Source organism: Geotrypetes seraphini, chromosome 1 (genome assembly GCF_902459505.1).
Source record: "Geotrypetes seraphini chromosome 1, aGeoSer1.1, whole genome shotgun sequence".
NCBI classification, from domain to species: Eukaryota; Metazoa; Chordata; class Amphibia; order Gymnophiona; family Dermophiidae; genus Geotrypetes; species Geotrypetes seraphini.
The window spans coordinates 305,973,573-305,985,763 of record NC_047084.1 but is presented as its reverse complement, the minus strand read 5'-3'; the positions used below and the strand labels follow the sequence as shown (position 1 = coordinate 305,985,763).

Sequence of the window (12,191 nt, the reverse complement as noted above, 5' to 3'; positions counted from 1 at the left end):
TCTCCATATGAGCCCTTGCGGAATGCTTCCTTCTGAATCTTACCATCAAGATGGTATTCTTGGTAGCGATTACATCGGCAAGATGAATTTCTGAGTTGCAAGCTCTTTCCTGCAGGGTTTGGGTGGGTCGTCGCAATTGCCAATGGGAGGGGAGGCGTGAGCAATTGTCAGCAGGTTGTCGGGGAGGGCCGTTGACGACAGTGGGGAATTATTTTTTTGGGGGGAGGACATATTGTGCATGTGTAATACACGCAAAATATCAGTGCCATTAAAAAAAAAAAACAACAGTAGACCTGTTGGTAGCACAATTACCGAGAGGTCTACAGCAGTCGGGTTTTAGGATCGTAAAACCGGTACAAAATAGCCAAGCAAATGTTAGTGAATCAATCGCTTGGCTATTTTGCATGGGGTTTTACAAATTTGCATGGCTGGATTGGAAAATGGGCGATCGAGGGGGAAAGCACGCGGTGGGCCGTTTTGTGAATCGGGTCAGTTAGACGATTGCAGACTTTAGTGAATTGGGGCCAAAGTGGCTACAACTCAGTTTTTAAGCAACATCAATAGTGGGCAGATTTCTGTCAGCCAATAAAACTAGGTTAAATTTCTTTTTAACCTGCAAAAATTACTGTGAAAATCATACGTAAGAGGTAATTTATTTCCCTCTGAGGAAAGCAGGATAGCAAATCCTCACAGCAGGGATCGCATCAACAATAGAGAACCCATATGGGACAGCTTCACCATACAGGCCCTCCACTTCCTTCATGCTTGCCACTGTTGCACTGGGAGCTGCTTTAACGTGGCAGTATTTTACCGCCCAATTATCAGAACAGCTCACTCACCGTGGTCTTTTCCGAGCTTTCTACCAGCCTCCAACTCTACCATACAGATATATTACAATGAGGTCATTAATATTAAAATGGTAGTAAAATGGGCTCATTAATATTTAAATGAGCACCCCGGGTGATTTTCTATCACTGCTGGGTGATTCTACAATTGCGGTGCTAGCTTTTGCCAATGAAAAATTATCAACTAAGTCAAAACTACACAGGAGGAAAATAACTTCAAAAATCAAAAAATTATCGGCTGGTCCGGAGTTTCCGGTACTGTGAAAAGCACATCTCAGGCATGTGTTTCAAGTTGGGGCTCATGATAAAATTTAGAAAAAAATACACCATTCACATAAATGATAGTAGGATAATAGGTTTTTGGAGAAAAAAATCTCAAAAGCACGCGTCTTGGGCATGTGTATTAAAGGTGTGTCTTATGCTCACTTATTGAAAGTCGACACACATCCCCTCTGGCATTATGAATGGTGGTTCTTATCCTCGTGTTTTCCATGTTGTCTTGATAAGAAGACATACAATGAGACTCAGAGATGATAATGATGATGACGTATGCATATATTGTGCTCCAATAAGGCATGCCCATGGATGATATGTGTGCTTATGGTGTAGCTTTTCCACATTTATGCCTCTTTTCCGTAAACTATTCTGCGCATGTGCTGATTGCTATCACTCATCTCATGTAAATTTTACGACCCTCCTCGAACCTCATTTGCATGTGCATTTCTTCAAGAATGACTCTTATTTTTAAAATTGTTACATTTATGGCAACGGCCCATCATATTTTTCCAGCGATATTAGAAAATCTGGCCCTCAGTCTATTTATTAAGCCTGAGTAGAGTACAGCCCCTTGGGGAGTGGGTAGGTTTTTGAGAACTTTAACCTAGAGAGGTTCACGGAGCCTTAACAGTTAGTTGTCTCTGCTGCGTCTGTATTAAAGGATAATTTTGTCTTGGTTAATTTCAACATTCTTACTTGTGAAAAAAGGCTGAGCAGATCAAATCACACTTCCCTTTTAGGAAACGACGTTGCTCTTCCTCTGGTAGTGTTAAAGCTTTTGCTAATCTCATCTTGACAGTAAGGTTCAGGCGGTATCATTCTTCACAACTGCTCTGCAGTGCTCAGTTGAGAAGCTTGGCTTAGAGTAGGAAGTGGTTCACCAAAGGAAAAAAAAAAACCTGACTGGAAAACTTTATGTAATTTGGTTTGGCCTTTTCTATTAGTGGGGCGAAGGTTCTTTATTTTCTCTCTTTTATTGTAGATAAAAGAAGGAAGGGATAGCAAATGAGGCTGGATTAAGCCAGGTCAGAGTGCACTGGCCAATACAGCACCAGAACGCTCTTCTGTGGGCCTCATGGTCATTTCCACTGGCATAATTTAGAACTTTAGCTCTTTGATTTGTTGCTGTTGTTTTTGAGGCGTTTAGTATTCTTCTTCTCTTTTTTTCTTGCCAGAGCAAATGATAAAAGCAGTTAGTGTATCTGGCTTAAAATAAAAGGGTTGGACAGATTTCTAGAGGAAAAGTTCAAAAGTCATTATGAAAATGGACTTGGAAAAATCCACTGCTTATTCCTGGAATAAACATCTTAAAATCTGTTTTACTTGGGATCTTGCCACATACTTGTGACCTGAACTGGCTACTGTTGGAAATGGCATAGAGGGCTAGATAGACCGTTGATTTGACCTAGTAGGGCATCTTTTATGTTCTTATGTACCTTTCTGTGCAACTTTATACAAAAGAAATATATTCCAACACTTCTGCTGTACTCCATCCTATATAATGGCAACTTGCTGAAAAAAATGTAAAGATTTAATAAAAACAATCTTTATTATCTGCAAGTATATACCAGACCCGTTTCTTCATCCACAAAGCTGTATGGACTTCTTGGAGAACATGGAGAGTGAAATTACTACAGCATCTTATATGTTGGTGCTGCTTAACAGATATTGGTACATTGTCTCGTGTGATCTTTCAGTGCCCTCCAGTTCACTCTTTATGGAATGACATTTGGTCAATGATTGAGCGATTTTCTTTTGTGGCCCGGATATTTATTTATGCCAATCTTCCGTTATCGATAGACTTGTATTCAGTGATTACGCCTGGTAAAACGGGAAGTATTGTTTATTTCGTGGACATCTTCATTTTTAGCAGCAAGAATGGCCCTCTGTATGAAGTTGAACTTGGACTTAAATGCCATTGGGAGTGTCAGTATTAATCTCAGGGAGCCCGAAAACTATGGATTATACACTAATATCTGTTGTTTTCGATTATTTTTATGTCACCCCCTTCCCATAAGAATGTCCCTGTCTTTGGGGCTGAACTTGGACTTAACGGCATCGGTAGTGTCAGTATTCATCTAATATCTGTCATTTTCAATAATTTTTATGTCACGCCCTTCCCACCCCCACAGTATTTTTTCCCAGATAATTTTTACATCGCTCCTTTTCACCCCCACAGTATTTTTTCCCAGGTAGTAAGTCATATGTATACCAAGTTTGGTTGAAATCTATCTATGCGTTTGAGTTATGCTGGAACATACATACACTCAATTAAATTTCACCCTGATAGTTAAAATAAGAATGATATCTGCGAAACGCTGGCCGCATCAGCTTTGATGTGAATGGCACAATTAACCCGTTCCGACTGATACGACATAAGAAGCTTGGTCCAAGATAGAGTGAAGCTCTCTGGATATAAAGATGCAAGTTACAAGATAAGTGTTCTTTCTAAAACGATTTATTGAATAACAGTAAACACTGCTGTATTGGCCTCTTGGCTATAAATTAAGAGTGATTTTAAGAAATTAAAGAAAAAGATAAAAAGAAGAAAAAATAACTATTAACATAAAATCTTACAACTTGCATCTTTATATCCAGAGAGCTTCACTCTAACTTGGACCAAGCTTCTTGTGTCGTATCAGTCGGAACGGGTTAACTGTGCCGTTCACATCAAAGCCGACACGGCCAGCGTTTCGCAGATATCCTTCTTATTTTAACTCTGCTGCATCAGGGTGAAATTTAATTGGCCCCTACTTTTAAATCATTCAGTACTTCTGCCAATATCTCCAGACACTCGTGTCATTCTCTCTTTCCATCCCCTGGTGGGCAGGTCCTAGCTACAGGATTGTCTTCTACTTCATCAGGGTGATGCTCTCCTTTAAGAAGACCTCCCTCCTCTGAGGCAGCAGAGGCTGCCAGTCTGGAGATGGGCCTTCGCTACAACATCCCTGTAGGTCTCCTCTATGTACCTTTCTGTCTTCCTCAGCTCCTCCAGGACCTATTCCCTGAGTGCTAGGAGCTCATTGCACCAAGCACACACATAAGACCTCTCATCAACTGGGAAATAATCAAACATGTGACACTCAGTGCAAAGACTGGATAGTTCCCATCTTGCTGCAGAACTGCTGCCTGCATCTCATGTCTGCTTGAATTCTGATACCATTCATATTCTGCCGTCTGTTCTCAGAGTATTCCCTACCCTTTCTATAAAGACATGCTTATTTTGCTCCTCTGTTTCATAACATGACCCCTTGTGCATTATTTATACATAGGGTTTCTATTCATAAGTGGTAAATTTAGATATTTTATCCTTCTAATTAGTGGCTCTTTGAGGATACAAAAAAAAAAATCAATGTTAAAGCTGAGTTTTCATGGCACTGTTGCCAGGCACCTTTTCCAGTGGAATAAAACATATATATTTGTGTCACTGGTGGGAATGATGGCAGATCACACAATATGTTTTGCCACAGTATTTATTCACTACACCAAACAAAAAGCTAAAGGCAAGCCAAACACTGGCCGTGTTTCACATATGCAAGGGCTGCATCAGGGACTATAACAACAGCAGATAATGGGAGTGTGTGGCGCAGTGGTTAGAGCTACAGCCTTAGCACCCTGAGGTTGTGGGTTCAAATCTCTCGCTGCTCCTTGTGACCCTGGGCAAGTCGCTTAATCCCCTCATTGCCCCAGGTACACTAGATAGAGTTTGAGCCCATCGGGACAGATAGGGAAATATGATAAGTACCTGAATGTAAACCACTTAGGACAGTGGTTCCCAACCCTGTCCTGGAGGACCATCAGCCAGTCAGGTTTTCAGGATACTCCTAATGAATATGCATGGGCCTGCCTGTCACCTCCAAGATTCAAGTTAATTAATATTTTGATATACCAACCATCACAAGTATCTGGTCGGTTTACAATAATAAAGAGATAAAAATAAAAAAAGTTATATCTAGAAAAGGGAGAAAATAAAAAATCTAAATGAAAATAGGGGGGATGAGGTCAAAACAAAGACTTGATTACGAAGGTTATGAGACAAAAGGGAGGGGAAGTTTTTAAATTACATTGTATAAATGAAAATAAAATGAGGGGAGGGGGAGAATAAAACAAGAGGAAAAAAATGGGGTGTCGCTTCCTAGAAGTGTTTTTATTTTCCTGTTTTTGTTTGGGGGCTCAATTGGAGTTTTGATAAGCGTATTTAAAGAGGAATGTCTTAAGGAGTGGTTTTAAACTTGTTTAAGGAATTTTCAGAGCGAAGGTTCGATGGCATTGCATTCCAAAGGGAGGGCGCGACAACAGAGAAAATTGTATTTCCAGTGTAGTATATGTCCTTAATGGAAGGGACTGTTAGTAGTTTCTGGTTAGTGGACCTGAGGGCCCTGGATGGGGTATATGGAATAAGATATTTATCAAGAAAGGCAGGAAATGAGAAGTCTTGATCTTAAAAGCTAAGAGAAGAATTTTATAGGTTGTTCTATGAGAGAATGGTAACCATTATATGCAAATCTCTCTCATCCATATTCATTAGGGGTATCCCGAAAACCCAACTGGCTGGTGGTCCAGGACAGGGTTGAGAACCACTGTCCTAAATAGATAAAATAAAACAAACAATCTGTTAGTACAAATAATACATTAGCTAGAAAACTTATATAAAAAACAATTATAGAATCAAACATACTTTTACCAAAACATGTACAGTACAGAAATACAAATAATGAAAACCAATGACATATATAGAAACACAGAAACAGAAAAATGAAAGCAGATAAAGACCATATAACCTATCTAGTCTGCCTAACCATGCCATCTGCTATCCCCCCTCCTCTCCCTTAGAGATTCAATCTATTCAACATTCTCAACTTGAAAAATGAACTTTGAACAACCTTTCTTATGTATGGTTTAAAAGTCAACTGTGTGTCAAAAATCATACCTAAATTGCAAACTTGTTGAAGCAGATGGACTGCTTGATTACACAAATTAATTATATTCAGGACTTGTTACCCAAAAACTCTAATGAACTTAATTTCTGTTTTCTGACCATTCAGACCTAATTTGTTTTCTTTTAGCCATTCTTCAATAGCTAGAAAAATATAATTGACCAATTGTGCTAGCAATCTGAGTAGCAAAAAAGAAAAAAAAAATTACTTAGTAAGTTTAAAAGTCTCCTAAAAAGTTGGCTTTTTAAGGACACTTTTCACTGATTCATTTAAATTTTATTATTTTACAATGGACTAGGTGTACTGCTAAGTGAAAATTAAGTGGGAAACCTTCCCCAACCTCTTGTTTCATTACCTATCCCTTTTTATTTGTTTATGAATTGTAGTTAATCCTTTTTTTTCTCTCCTTCCTTTTCCAAATGTATTATTTTATTAAAATAGTACTAATTGTCTTGTTTTTTATTTTTTATTTTAACCTAATTTTTAACTAAATATAAATCGCATTGGATTTGGATTTTGCGATCAAATCAAATATTTTAAATAAACTTGAAACTATCTGTGTATACACGGTAATGCACATTTAACAAATGACACGAAGGTAAAAGATAGATATTAAATAAAACAGGTGAAAGTGAGGAACCTTGCAGAATCTTTCTTTTCTGATACATGATCACCAATTTGTACTTCCTGCTTTCTATGTTCCAAAAAAGAGGAAAACCAATTAAGAATAATTTTGGAAATTTCACATGCCTTAAGAAAACCAAATTATTTTTCTATCTTTTTTTTGTTTGGTCATTTGATAAATATTTTTTTCAATGATGTTGGTCCCAGACTCTGGTTTCTACTTTTCCTCTGTCTTCCCTTAGATATTTTGCTAGGGTCATCTGTCCAATTGACGTTGTTCTCTGTCCATATCCTTTATTCATCTTTCCTCTGTATCCTTATTCTTAACATTCCCCTATATTCAGCATCACTACAGTTTCTATGCTCCCCCTCCATATCCAGCATTGTTCCTCTGTGTCCCTATCCCTCCCTGCATCCTTCTCCCATCTCTCTGCCCTTCTCACATCTCTCTGCCCTTCTCACCCAACATGGATCAGCATCTTTCTTATCTTTCCCATGTAGTCCAACATCTCTTCGTCTCTCTCCTCTCAACAGCCCCATACAGCATCTTTTCTTTCCTCTGTACCAAGTATCTCTACCCCTCCCTCCATTCCCCCATGGAACAGCATCACTTTTTCTTTTCCATGCCCTCATCTCCCCCCCCCCTTCCTCCCCATGGGTAGCATTGGTCCCTATCTCTATGTGTTGAGCATCTCTTCCTCTCTCTGCCCTCCATCTCCTACAGACCCATATCTCTCTTACTTTTTCCTCACCATTGTCTGGCATCACTTCTGTCCTCCTTCCCCCTGTGGTTCCAGCATCTCTCCTGCCTCCCCAATTCCAGGAATCTGTATCAGAGGAGACAGGATCCAACAGAAGAAAGGCAGCATAGGAGCTAACTTTAAAGAAAGATTGGGGGTGCTAAACCTTTTACAAATTACCCTTTCATGAACACAAAGCATTTTGCTCAATTTTGGGGGTGCTCAAGCACCCACAGAGATAGTACCTATGGCAGGCAGTGTGGCCTGGATTCTGTAAACGGTGCCGTTATCTGCAGCCGCATTAATAATGGTCATCAATCACTATTGATCCTATCAATAGTGGTACCATTTACAGAATCGTGGCTACGTGAAAGGTAGGCACTGGAATTGTAGGCCAGTGTTTTAAAGGCCTACATTTCCACTGCCTACCTTTCACGAAAATCACATCCACAGAGGCGCCTTATGGCCCTGAACCCACTTCTGGCATTAACCACACCTACAGTGGTGTTAGGTGTCATAAGGTGCTTCCATAACGGTGGCCTTTTTGGATGTGCCCTAAGGTGCCTTCATTTTTTTTAGTAGCGTTTTAATTGGTTTTAAATCAGCACAGCCAATTAGTGTGCCGATTAAACCAATTAAACCCAATTAAGTTAAGCGGCGGTAGGGCACCTAACACCATCTAACTTAGGGTGCTGTTTTAAGAATCGGGTTTATTATTGCTGCAGCCAGCGAAGGAGGAAGGTTTGAAGGGGTGCAGGGAAGGGAGAGGGAGAGGTTGGGAGCAAGAGAAATGCTGCACCTCAAGGGGAGGGAAAAAAGTGCCAGAGAAACACCACTGCAAACTTTAATAAAATAAAAAAATGCAACAGACCCTTCCTAGCAGGGCTTGGAGATTCACTGGGATGGGCAGAATCGTGTACAGCATACTAGGAAGCTCTCGGAACCACACCAGTTGAGAAACATTGAATTAGACACTAGCAGTTTTGCACTCCATGCATGTATAAATGCTGAGAAAATTGGAACTTGCACTCATAAATGCTCTAAGTGCTATTTTATAAGATCATTCAAAAGTGCTATAACATATAAATGTAAGGGGGTGTACATGTAGCAGAGCATTGGAAGCACATAGGCAAAATACTGTAAGTTACATGTGCCCTTTCCTCATTTAGGCGCCTGTAATTACTCTAGGTCTATGACTGGTATAACTTTGGGTGCCTAAATGTAAGTCTAGCATTCTATCATGGAATCTGAATGCCCAGATGCTGTTATAGAATAGGCACTTTATGCATGGCATCAAGGGATCTAACAGGAGGCACATACTTTAAAGGACTGTCAAAACTTTGCCTCTGTTTTTTGGCCTGTTATGTACTCACACCTAAATAAACACCACTAAATATGAGCTACTTACTAATACCTAGGCAATAAACTCCTAGTACATAAATGCTCCATGCAAGACTAACAGTGCTTGGACAGAGCACAAGTAAGATGCATTTGAATTTTTAGTAGGTGGGAAGTTGGCTGCTATGTTGCAGTGATCCCTACTGACACAGCAGCAATCTTGAGGTCTGTCTGTCTTGGAGACTTCTCCGGTGTAGTAGTCTTTATGTTTTGAAGAAGAGAGAATCCATTTACAATGTGGTAATTGGTAAGAATCTCACTTTTTATGTTGTTAATCTGACATTTTTCTTCTATTCATTTACAGGTGATGTTTTCCTTTGAAGCTGGTAGACGCTGTGATTCTGGAGCAGGGAATTTTACATTTGAGACTAAGCAGGGAAATGAAATCTTCCTGATTGTGGAGGCCTCCATCCAGGAACAGAAAGCCCAAGTGGAAGAGAATCGTCAGAGCTACAATTCCATTGACTCTGATTGCCCTGCCATGCTGCAGATAAAGAATGCTATTGCTGAATCATTGTCCTATAGCTCTGTCAATTCACAGGCTTTTGATCCTATCAGTGACACACCCAACATAGAGCCCACCACTCTTGAGGATCTTACAAGTAAAAGTGGACTCACAACCAAGCTAGGTTCTACTGAGAATTTTTTGGTTAAGAAAGATAGCAAATCTAAGGTCCCCGAAGACAAAGAGGTCATGAAGTTGCTAAAAGTGCGGAGTCTTCCAGAACCACCAGTGTCTTCAGCTAAATCTGCAATTTCCAACACTTCTTCCCCACTCCTAAAGATGCCCAAGGGTACATCTGGAACTCTGGAGGATCCAGCCAGTCTTTACTCTGAACCCAAGGATTCTGTAAAGACATTCAGGCCTGGTGTAGACACCTTATACTCTGACCCTGTTGATAGTGTGACAGGCAGTAGCATCACAGGTCCTATAGCTTCAAGACCCTGTGGTATTTCTGAGGAGGAAAAGTTAAGTCCACTCTATTCTGATCTTTATGAGCAGGTCAATTATGAGATGTTGAGAATGGTGGTTGCCCCTAAGCCATCATGCAGGATACAGTCTGATGACCATATTTACGATGAGCCTGAAGGAAGAGCCCAGATGCCACCACCTGCTGTTTCCTATATCTATGATGAAGCCTGTCTGTCCACAGAGGCCTGGAAAACACAAGGGATTGATGACAAGCTGGGATACGAGTACCCATATAATCCCAACACAGATGATTATTCAGTGCCTGTCTTCCAAAAGATAAAAAAACTACAAAAATTCAAACAAAAGGGGCCAAAACCCATCCCTGCTCCAAAACCCCAGGGGGTAATGCTCCCCCGACTACCAGACAGGAGTACAGATCTGGACAGGGTAAAGAAAGATGGTGTCATCTCAACTGGCAAAGCAAGCTTTAACAGCACCAATAACAATAATAATGAAGCCATTTACAGCCAGGTAATAAAGCCTGGCAGAGCAATTCCAACACCAGCACCCTTGATAAACCCACCACTAGAGAAATTGTATGAACTCTCTGTGGATGAGAAGAGAATAATAACATCAGTATATGAAGATCTGGGGGACATCTAAACATCAAACACTGTATACTTTTGGCATTCTGATGTCATCTGGGAGAAACACTGATGATGATTTGTGGGTTGTGATGTCAAAGGTTACAAGATGGACACACGCCAGTAATAACAAATATAAACAGTGTGAAGCTTGTAATCTTGATCTTCTTTTAAGTTCTAAACCATTGGTCATTTTCACACGGGCTTCTCAGTGTGTGGAGCACACTTGAATTTTGATGTTTGTGTTCCTTTAGCCAATATGTCTTTATTGCATATCCCTGGATAATAGGGTCCTTGGTACTCTTCTAATCAACTCAAGTGACACCGAAGGGTCTCCTTTTAAGTCAATGTAAAATCATAGTGATTTGATTCTGTTAGGAATTGACAGCTATGGAGATATGCAATGTTTCCAATGATTGTATGATAACCTTTGAGATGTAATAATTACTATTGCCCTGTATTTGATAGGATAGAGAATAAGGGGCCACATTGTTGGAGGCTACGCTATAGTTTTACTTAAAAGAAATTTCACGTTTCCATTAGACCTGCACTGTTGGGAATTAGCTGGAAGTTGAGGGCTGCAGGGATGACTGAATCCCATATGGGAACTTCGCTAAATATTAACCTCATGTTATATGAGACACAGAATCAGCAATTATGTGCTGTGACCTCCTTCCCTTGGTGTCAATAGCACTAGATTCTCATGTTCTAAGGTGTACATTTGGTTGGATGCTCTATATCTAATTCACTAGTGGCTCAGTACAACTGCAGGTTTTGCTGCTTCTGTGATTACTGAGGAATGATCATGTAGCAGTTTGGGGTTTTTTTTAGATGAGATATGTATAGCCAAAACTTGTGAGAAAGAAAGGAGAAAGTGCCAAATAGAGTATATGATTAATCCATCAGAGATCCATTTGACTATGAATAAAAATGTCATTATGAGGACTACGATATCACATGTTCTAATTCACTGCCAGGTGATGTATTTTTGTCAATGAAAGTGTATTTCTTTTTTAAAAAAAATATATTTTAAAAAAATTAACAAATTAAATATATTTTAGTACCCAGGATGTAAATATGTTTTTGTTGTTCCATATGTGTATGTTTTGTTATGAACAGTGGACTCTGAGTTAAATGACAATGTGATATTGGCACTTTTATGGTGGTTGAAAGAACACATCCTATGGTCTCATAACATCCAAGGTGTGCAATTGTTCAGTCCGCACCCATCCCCACCAAAAGGACCTATTGGTCTATTCAGTTATATGAGACCACAGAAGAAAAAGCTAGCGGAAAACTGTATTTTAGAAGTCCCTCAAAGTTTCTGTCATAGGTAAACAAATTGATTAAAAATATAAATGATGATAATGCTAACAAAATCTATTTTTTTTTTAAACCCACCTGTATACATTATAGCTAGTGATACTAATTCTTTAATTAGGGGTAGGAAAGCCTCAGAAATGGAGCTAGCACCCAACTGGGAATCAAGTATGGTAAAACCACAGAATAGTCCTACTCAAATCATCAGTAAAAGCCTCCCTGCAAGACTGTGATTTGCATGTAAAAAAGAACTACTTTAGTGAAAATCCCCTTTTTGGAAACCAGAACTGAGTGAAGGTCCACACTCGCTTTCAGAGCTGAGTCTCCTCTCAGACTTCCACTACTTGCACAGTCTCTATTGTGAATTTCATGTTTGGGTGGGTGGGAGGGTAGTTCAGGGCCTAAGCACTCAAGGATGTTGGGATCTGATTGGCTGTTTACATAAAATCATAAACAGGCTGACGTAGGACCAGATTCTATAAACGGCACCATGA

The 12,191-nt window shown here is 39.7% G+C and overlaps 1 protein-coding gene across 1 annotated transcript in view; it reads left to right on the top strand.

Annotated features, from left to right (window-relative positions):
* DOK1 (docking protein 1) overlaps positions 1-11,447 on the top strand; it is a 95,930-nt gene extending 84,483 nt beyond the window's left edge. Inside the window, exon 5 of the mRNA XM_033955341.1 lies at positions 9,125-11,447. Coding sequence (XP_033811232.1) covers positions 9,125-10,396 — 1,272 coding nt within the window. The 3' untranslated portion in view covers positions 10,397-11,447. The remainder of the gene's footprint in view (positions 1-9,124) is intronic.
* Positions 11,448-12,191: the final 744 nt, after the last annotated feature.